The following is a 9,226-nucleotide window of genomic DNA, read 5'->3' as shown; positions in this document are numbered from 1 at the left end:
TGACAATGCGGCACTCAGTGCGCATGCGCCGGCTGAACAGGAAGCGTTAACATTTTCTTTTACCAGCTGATATAGCCAAACTGTCAACAGTCAAACCTGCGATACCTGCGCCGCTGAAACGACACTATACAAGGTAAATATTTTTATATTTTCCTCTCCGTGGAAACACGTTATTCAGATGTACAGGTTGTGTTTGTGTGTTTAATCGGGCGTCGAAATATAAATTCAGTTTTGTCTCGTCTGACCCGAGTGATCGGAGCGGTGTCCCGTTAGCACATAACGCCAGATAAGCAGGGCTGGTGATCTGATAACATTTACTGAGGGACTAACCTTAATGTTAACAGTGACACAGAGCAGGGACGTCACACACAGTGAGAGACGCTGAGGTCGCAGTAATGTCTCAAATGACTAATGTGCTGCAGTGATGGATGATCAGCACTGAGGTCTGTGAGGTGGGAGACGGCAGTTTGAGGCGCAGCATCCCTGTTAAAGCTCGAGTTTCACTGCATGATAATGGGACACAGCGAGCATCGGGTCATATTTTCAATCATGGGTCTGAATCTGTGAACACACAACAGACATGCAGGGCTGCTAAGTGTTAAGCAATGCAGCTGCAATGCAAACTTGTCTGTTGGTGTTCCTGCAAAGGAAATCTCCACCCTCCTCTGACTTCATGGAGGCGTTTGTTGAGAAATACAAGTATTTGAGAAGCAAGGTAACAACACACACTCAGGGCTGATGAATGTAAAGCAGTGCAGCTGCAATGCAAACGTGTCTTTCTTTTCCCACAATTCATGTCAGGTCTGCACCCCTTCTTTAAAACCATAATCTTTAGACTTTATGGATGCACCTGAAGATGTGTGTGTTCCTTTGAGAAAGAAATATAAGTGTATATAAGGTGAAGCATGATGTAATCTTGCACCACAACAAAACCTTTCAGGTAAAACAAGGAGCGAAGAGAGGTCAAGACACCATCAGCGAGGCTCGACTTCACTCTGGAACGGAAGTGTAAGTGACTGACATCCCAGAAGCACCCGTCTCCAGCCCAGGGAGGAGGCCCAGCCCACCTGCCGTCTCCTACGAGGGCCGGTATGAGCTCCAGAGGGAGTGGAGGCCGCTCCAACGGCACACTACCGCAGACCAAGATCTGCCAGTTCAAGCTGGTGCTGCTGGGCGACATGGCTGTGGGCAAGTCCAGCCTGGTGCTGCGATTCGTCAAGGGACAGTTCGATGAGTTCCAGGAGACGACCATAGGAGGTGAGTGAGGAGGGCGAGAAGGTTGTATGTTGGGTTTAAATGATACTCAGGTGATTTTAAGGAGGTAACCTGTCATTTCTCTCCCTTCACATCCAGCTGCGTTCCTGGCTCAGTCGGTGTGTCTAGACGACACCACAGTGAAGTTTGAGATCTGGGACACTGCAGGACAGGAGCGATACCACAGCCTGGCTCCGATGTACTACCGTGGTGCTCAGGCAGCCATTGTTGTCTTTGACATCACCAAGCCGGTACAGTATAAACAGCTTCAATATTATTCTGGGTAACACCCTTTGCCTCTTGCCGAATTGTTCGTGAGGCATTCATGGTTTATGTTACACAACTAAAACAAATGCATGAAGAAATCCTACATCAGAATATCAGAGCAGTTCGTCCCCTAACTTATATGACTGAATAAGTTCCCTGATTTGTTATTAAGGCTCAGCTTCCCCGACCTCTGTCGTCTCTCCCTTGTGTTTACATGTGTGTTGGCGGTGTATCTGACCTTGATCTTGTGTTTATGCAGGAGACCTTTGAGAGAGCCAAGGCCTGGGTGAAGGAGCTGCAAAGGCAGGCCAGTCCCAACATTGTTATTGCCCTGGCCGGGAACAAGGCTGACCTGGCAGAGAGGAGACTAGTAGAGTACGAGGTGAGACACTTGCTTTCGTTGAGATTGCAGTGGAGCAGGTGGAGGTGTTTACATGTAAACAGTCGATCAAGACTACTGTAGGAGTGGAAATCAGGCTCAGGCGTGTGGCGGGAGAACAGGGCACAAGGATCTGTGCATTAAATTGTTGTGAAATGCATTTTAACCATACCTATTCAGCTGCATTGCACTGGTGAAGTCCCTCTGAGTCAGCGGCTACCTGACGATACGAAACATAAACCTTATTTGTTGCAGAGGCTGCACGTCACAGCTCAGAGATTTGTGTCGTGCTCTCCTGAGTGCCTGCTGTTTGTAGATAAGAGACATTCTAGTTCTTTTCCGCTTGAGGCTTTTTTAAGTGTTAGTTAAACTACTGCTGATGTTATGTTTGCCTGTGTGTGTTGTGTGGAAAAGGAGGCCCAGACGTATGCTGAAGACACTGGCCTGCTTTTTATGGAGACCTCTGCTAAGACAGCTATGAACGTCAATGAGCTCTTCCTGGCCATTGGTGAGTGTCGTTTCATTTAAGCAAATGATTAGACTTTTATTTCAGAAGAGAATGAGACTAAAACTGTGGGAGTCATCAGGTATTCTGTGCAGGAACTGTTTGTGAACAGCATCACAAGCAAAAGTGAAAGCCAACCTCAGATTCACTTTACTTTTGGAACGAGCTTCGTCCATTTGGCACTTCATCCATCCATCCATCCATTTTCAACTGCTTATCTGAAGCCGGGCTGCAGGGGCAGCAGGCTGAGCAAAGTACTCCAGATGTCCCTCTCCCCAGCAACGCTTTCCAGCTCCTCCTGGAGGATCCCGAGGCGTTCCCAGGCCAGATGAGATATATAATCCCTCCAGTGTGTTCTGGGTCTGCCCTGGGGCTTCCTACCAGGTGGATGTGCCCAGAACACCTTTACCAGGAGGCACCCAGGAGGATCCTGATCAGATTCCCAAGCCACCTAAACTGACCCCTTTCGGCGCAAAGGCTCTTCTCAGAGCTCCCTCTGGATGTCCGAGCTCCTCCCCCTATCTCTAAGGCTGAGTCCAGTCACCCTATGAAGGAAACTCATTTCAGCTTCTTGTATCCACGATCTCATTCTTCCACTACCCAGAGCTCGTGACCATAGGTGAGGTTTGGGACGTAGATGGACCAGTTAATCGAAAGCTTCGCCTTCTTGCTCAGTTCTCTCTTCACTTAGACAGTCCGGCACTTCACCCACATCACTGCAGACGCCACGCCAAACCACTAGTGTTTCGCCTTGCTATATTTACAATTTTTGTAGCTTCCTCTCAGATCTGTGCTGCTTATGATCTAGCACCAGGGGCCATACATATAAACGATGCATACGCAGAGAAACCACATGTACGCCGTTTTCCACACATTAACTGGTATTTATACAGGACGAATGTGCAGCAAATATGTGCAGACCTCATGCAGACTTCAAACCAGGTGTACACACTGAGATGTGTTTTAGCTGAGATGACTGCAGGTAATATGAAGGTCAACATGAAATATAAGGCGAGAGATGTAACCTTATAATAGCACATTGTTTTCAGGTTGTTGGTCAGTTTCACTTATCGTATTACTATTTTTGCAGGCTGCACAGCGTTCTGTAAATTAACAATTAATACATAACATAACAATAAACTTCATTTTGAAATATTTAGGGCTTATCGATCTTTTTATATACGTTTGAGCCCTAATCTCCCTGTTAACTACTGTTGAATTTGATGCTGGATTGTGAAGCACTTTGCAAAGTCAGTTTCAACATGAGTGCTATGAATGAATCACTGATCATCCTTCTGACGTTTAACAACAGTAATAATGGAGATTTTAACATTACAATGGACTGCAGAAATGTAATGAATTATTGGTACAAATGCTACAAATATCCACAGCCATGTGTAACATCAGCTGCTCCAACACCGCTTGAAAACCTCACCAGTCAAATTGCACTTTCTTTGCTGTTGTTTTCATTCACAGGTATAATCAGTGGTACAGCAGGAACAAGTATCAATATGCAAATGAGTATTTAAGGGCGTTTCCCATCAATTTCCAGTGATCTGTGGGGGTGGAAATGAGGCACATGCACGGCTGCAGTGATTGAGATTCAGAAAATAGAATCAGGCATACATGTTGCTTATAAATCTGATAAAAGAATGGGTATGCACATTTCTGTCTTTGAACGATGTACGCAAAGTTTTAGTCGTGTATCTACAAAGAGTTTTATGCATCTGGCTCCTGGTCGCAACCTTTTCATTAAGTCTCAATCTCACCTCCACACTGTGCCCCAGGAACATCCTGAACACAGCAGAATAAGAAAACCACCACACACTTCTCATGGTCTTTAGTTTTTTTTTGTTTTGTTTTTTTAGGAAAATCCTGCATAGTCCACCTTTAAGAGATTATATGTTTGGTCCAGGTTGTTTGTAAATTGGCTGCATGTCAAGGATTTGCTCACAGACTTAATTAAATTTGGTGGGAAGTTAAGCCACAGGACAGGCAGAGTGGAGGGCATGCACAGCCAAAAAACTTTGACAGGTGCTGGATCAAAAAAATCAAACTAAGGCAAGAGCCAGGCACGAGATCTGCACACTGTATTTAAAGCTCCCAGTAGCTTTATCATCCTGGTTCTTGCTTAAATTAAGTCATAGGCTAATGAACAAGTTATTATTTTTTATGCAGTCCTAGAGTCTTTAAAAGGATAACCAGACATTGTGAGATATGAGGATTAAAAATAGTATTTCCTTCTGATAAAATGATGTATTATGATGAGAAAATGAGGCTCACACACTTTGTGAATTAAGGTGCAAATCCAGATTAAAATGTGGATTTAGGGATTACTCAAAGTATTTTTTGACAGTGTGATACAGACGTTATTTTCTTTTGAGCTACTGGACTTATCTCTGTAAAATATTTTTGAAAGTCTGGTGCATGTATCCATAATTATCTGTTACTACTTTGGTTTAGATCTAAATTCAGATGTGGATACAGGAATTAAAACAAAAAAAAATCTTACTTATGTCATAGGTGGGGGAGCTACTTCGGCTAGCGTTGCTTTATGGCGGCTGTACCTCAGTATTTTCTGACCCATGAGTAGTTTTCCTACTGTTTCTAGTAACTCTGTTTTCCATCAGGAGCACAAAAATGTGTAGTCTTAGTACTTTCTAGTTACAAAGTGTGAGTTCATTTTGATTATCTAAGGTTAACATATTTCACTTTGTCTTCTGTAGCAAAAAAGATGCCAAAAACAGACACCCAAAACCCTACACATGCAGCGCGACACCGGGGAGTCAACCTCCAGGACCCAGACGCCCACTCCACCCGAGCCTGCTGCGGTGGGAACTAAACCTCCGCAAGTCCCACCAGTATTCCACCATCCACACCACCACAGCCCTTCAACCATCCTGTCTCCTTCAACCAACTTACAGGGGTGGGCCTGATGCGGGGAGACCCAGTGTCCACTCACCCTCTTACCCTCCACTCATCCTCCTGTCAAAGCAGACAGAAATTCAGAGACAGAAATTCAAAGGAGAGAATAAGAGGAAAGGAAGAGCGAGCACAGATGGAGGAGACGTGTCACACCTGCGTCTCTTGACCAGCAACTGAGATTCTGCGTTTGGAAAGAACGAGGGAGGTAAACTGAGATTGAGAGGAGGAAAATAAAGAATGTGGAAGACAGTGGCGAGCCTGTTGTAGTATTTAGCACTAATTGTGAACTTTCTTTTTCATCTCATTCTGCCTTGCATTGTTTAGTCACATCCCCGGTTGCGTAAAAATGCACAAAATGAGCAGCACATGCTGTCAAGTGGCCAAGAAAGCAAAGGAGAAAAAAGGGCAAAGACATAAAACAAAAAAAGCCAAAACGTAAAGTTGTGACCGCTTTCTTCTTCTCCGTTTGTCGGAGCTCGCGCCCGGCTTGCTTTGCCTCCTCCTAGACCAGAATCAAACAAATCCTGCTGTGAATATCGCCACATATTGTACCCCTGGAATGATCCCATGATTTGTAATCCCTCCCTGTCCTGCCTGACCTTCCCTGGTGTCACTGGCACTGTCGAGGCGCACATTAGATAAGACCCATGGCACAGTTTGCTCAAGTCCATTTGTACGTATTTATTGTCCTGTGTTCTGAGTGCTCCTTCCACTCACATCTCTCCTCTCTCTGTGTGAGGAAAAGATTTAAACTCTACATGATGGCTGGTTTTACATTGTGTTTCTGATTGATACTTTTGGTCTGATGGACTTGATATTTTAATGAAAGATTGCTGAAGTGCCGTGTTCCTCACACATTTTGGGTGTCAATGCCTTGCTCGAGTGCTATAAGGAAAAATGTGAAGCAACAGGCTGTCGCTGTGTACAGCAACGATGTAGGATTGATCTGGAGTGTATGTAGTGACATGACATTGAAGGCAAACAGGTGTTTTTAAACCTGTACCCTGTGTTCTCAAGTTTTTGTGTCTCAGTGACTAATGAAGACAACAATTTTGGAAGCTGGTCCAGTATTCAGAGAGGTCGCTGCAGCAAAACAGGCGATGTGCCGTCAATTTACATCCAATAAAAGTGCCTGTTTTTTTTGTCACTGACAGCTCAGATTATTAGGACTCATGTCAGACATTACGGGAAGGATCCCGACTGAGAAATGAAACACTTTTCTTTACTTTTCGCTGGTACGTTTGTCATTGTGTCTAACCAAGTCTCGTTTAAGAAGTCTTGTCCTAAAATCTTGCGAAAGGTGACTTACTGCAGCGAAACAATTGTGGAAACATTAGTATGAGTTGGATGATTTCCTTGTGCTTAAGCACAGAAATCTCACGAGTGTTATCGAAAAGGTTTTCAACATCATGGCTAATTATTTCGCTAATTTCGACTATATGGAAATGTCTGCAAAATTTGAAGTGAGACTTGGTTACACACAGTAACAAACAGACCAGGGGTCTCATTTATAAACATTACGTACGCACAAAACGAGGCCTGAAAGAGGCGGACACAACTTCCCACGTAAAAGTTGTGATTTATAAAAACAGACTTGATGGGAGACACTTTGACCCATGCTTACGAACATTTTAGAGACAACTGGCGACAGAGATGGAGAGGTGGATTGTAGAAATTGTCAAATATTTTTTGGTGCACACCATTTTTGGCTTTTGTTCGTACATACATTTCTAGTTAGGATCCTACGCACTGTTTTATAAATGAGACCCCAGATGAGTGAAAGTTAAAAAAAACTTTAATTCCTCTGTAGGATCGTTTTTATAACGTTATCGGACACTTCTATAAAGATAATGTGAGCTGTAGTCAAACCCACCAGCCTCCATTTAAATAAACAGTAATTTTAGCGTGCATAGAGGCAGCATGTTTTCACATCTAACTGGGTGAATTAAGGGTTTATTTCAACCACACCAGAGATGGTGATGGTTGGAACAGTGGAAAGACAAACCAAGACAGCTTTTGTTAATTGTCTTTTGTGTGTGTCGACGTTAAATGAAGTTTGTTTTATGATGATAAAATTACTGTCTATTTAAATGGAGTCTGGTTGGTTAGACTACGATGATTTTAGAGCTGTTTCTGGTTAATCTAAAGGGATTTTTCTCTGTAACAAACAGGTCTATCTCTGTAGGGATCCTTTCCATAATGTTATCAAACACATATTACAATCTGAGCCTGTCAGTGGCAAAACTTAACACTTTCACTGGACAGAAGTTGACAGTGCACAATTGCTGATGTGAATAAGCCACATCGCTGCTTGTTACATCCGTGCAGCGCTCTCTCTCAGTACTGGACCAGTTTCAAAAATTGTTGTCTCCATTTGTCACTTCGACACAAAACATGGGAAAACAGGGTCCAGGTTGAAATGACCAAAGTTTCCCTTTATCATTGCTATGTATGAGGAGAAAACTGTGAGCTCTAACTGATGACATGTCTGTAGCAGAGAACGTGTCCCTCACATACAACCCTTACAAATTCCCTGTGCAGAGTAAAAAAGGTTAAGCTAATTTTTCAATTATTGCAGGAGTGATGGGGCTCATGATCCATCTATGGCTCTGCCCAGATTAAATTACTGCCGTCAGATAAATGAAATATTGGAGACAGAGAGAAAGAAAGGAGGAAAGGAAACTATGAGAGTTGTAGTAAACCTGTACCATGTACCCTGTAGGAGAACATCTCCCCATCTTGTGTCCAACGTGTCCCTCATCTGTCACGTGTCCTAGGGCTAAGTTGTTGGTGAACATGAAACCATAGTGATTTTGAATGGTTTTGCTTTTTCATTTATCTCAATATGATGCTCTTAAAACAGAGTCGTGTGCTTGGTTGCTGTCTACGGCTTGGCTGAAGAAAAAAAAAATAAATAAATGAGGAAGTGAATTGATGAAAACACACACAAAAAAACAGAAGTGCCTATTCCCAGTTTTCTTTTTCTGTGAATCATGTTTGAGGCTTTCTCTAAGTGTGTGCTTGCTTCGTAGGCAACGTGCAGGAAAACCCATTTCCCTGACATCGGCTTGTACTATACAATAACCTGGCACCCTGTCATTAGGCTATACTGTATTGGCTCTTTGTATGGATGTAAAGAGATCTTGTTGAATACACTGTATGTTATATATTATTGTCTTAATTTTAATGAAAGTGTATGTTGATTTTAGCAGAGCACACTTGTGAACCTGGAATGGATCGTTTAAGAAAAAAAGGACTCTAATCGATGTTATAAATCTGTCTGATTTAAACACATACTGGTGTCCAGGAAAATCTTTTGCTGTGCTTTATTTTTAGAATCACAACCAGGCTTATTTAAAGGTGTTTTGATCACAATATGAACTAATTAAGGGTCTGAAAATAAGACTTGAATTTGAAGAACAATGCTGTTTTTAATTAGTTTTCAAACGAAAGCTGAAATGATTCGCTCTCTCCTCCAGGACACTAAGATCTCATTAACAGCATTCACTTACTCATCCTTCAGTGATCACAGGTAGGTTCAGTGTTCTGTGCAATTTAAACTTGATTTTTCATCAGCACCTTGAGTATGTAAAGTGTTCAATAAAGCTGTGAATGGCGCTTTGAGTGCAGAATGCTGATCGCTCTTCTTTCACTTGACTACTGTCTCTGATAACTAAAACAAAAGACAAAGTATTAAAGGTCCAGTGTGTAAGACTTAGTGGTATCTAGCAGTGAGGACTGCTGATTGCAACCAGCAGATATTCCATCAGTCCTCATTATTCAAGAGGTTCTAAATGGGAGCTGAATTATCCACAGGTCTATTTCTCTCCACAACAAGCAGATCAAGTGATTGAAACTGATGAAGAACACTGATTAAAGCAGTTTCACGTTACAAA

The 9,226-nt window shown here is 42.8% G+C and overlaps 1 protein-coding gene across 1 annotated transcript; it reads left to right on the top strand.

Annotated features, from left to right (window-relative positions):
* The first annotated feature begins 10 nt into the window (after nt 1-10).
* rab5b (RAB5B, member RAS oncogene family) lies at nt 11-8,949 on the top strand. The gene is made up of 6 exons (XM_033617900.2): nt 11-133; nt 941-1,257; nt 1,354-1,505; nt 1,781-1,903; nt 2,315-2,408; nt 5,132-8,949. Exons 2-6 carry the CDS (start codon nt 1,092-1,094, stop codon nt 5,245-5,247), a joined length of 651 nt encoding a protein of 216 aa, XP_033473791.1. The 5' UTR covers nt 11-133; nt 941-1,091; the 3' UTR covers nt 5,248-8,949.
* The last annotated feature ends 277 nt before the right edge of the window (nt 8,950-9,226 follow it).

Source organism: Epinephelus lanceolatus, chromosome 14 (assembly GCF_041903045.1).
Source record: "Epinephelus lanceolatus isolate andai-2023 chromosome 14, ASM4190304v1, whole genome shotgun sequence".
NCBI lineage: Eukaryota > Metazoa > Chordata > Actinopteri > Perciformes > Serranidae > Epinephelus > Epinephelus lanceolatus.
Note: the sequence above shows the minus strand (reverse complement) of the source record. Positions and strands in the feature narration are given on the sequence as shown.

Bases quoted from the DNA above. Each gene is read 5' to 3' on its own strand.
- rab5b (XM_033617900.2), top strand. From the start codon at position 1,092: ATGAGCTCCAGAGGGAGTGGAGGCCGCTCCAACGGCACACTACCGCAG. The intron at 1,904-2,314 runs GTGAGACACTTG...TGTGTGGAAAAG, and splicing joins GGAGACTAGTAGAGTACGAG to GAGGCCCAGACGTATGCTGA. The intron at 2,409-5,131 runs GTGAGTGTCGTT...TGTCTTCTGTAG, and splicing joins TGAGCTCTTCCTGGCCATTG to CAAAAAAGATGCCAAAAACA.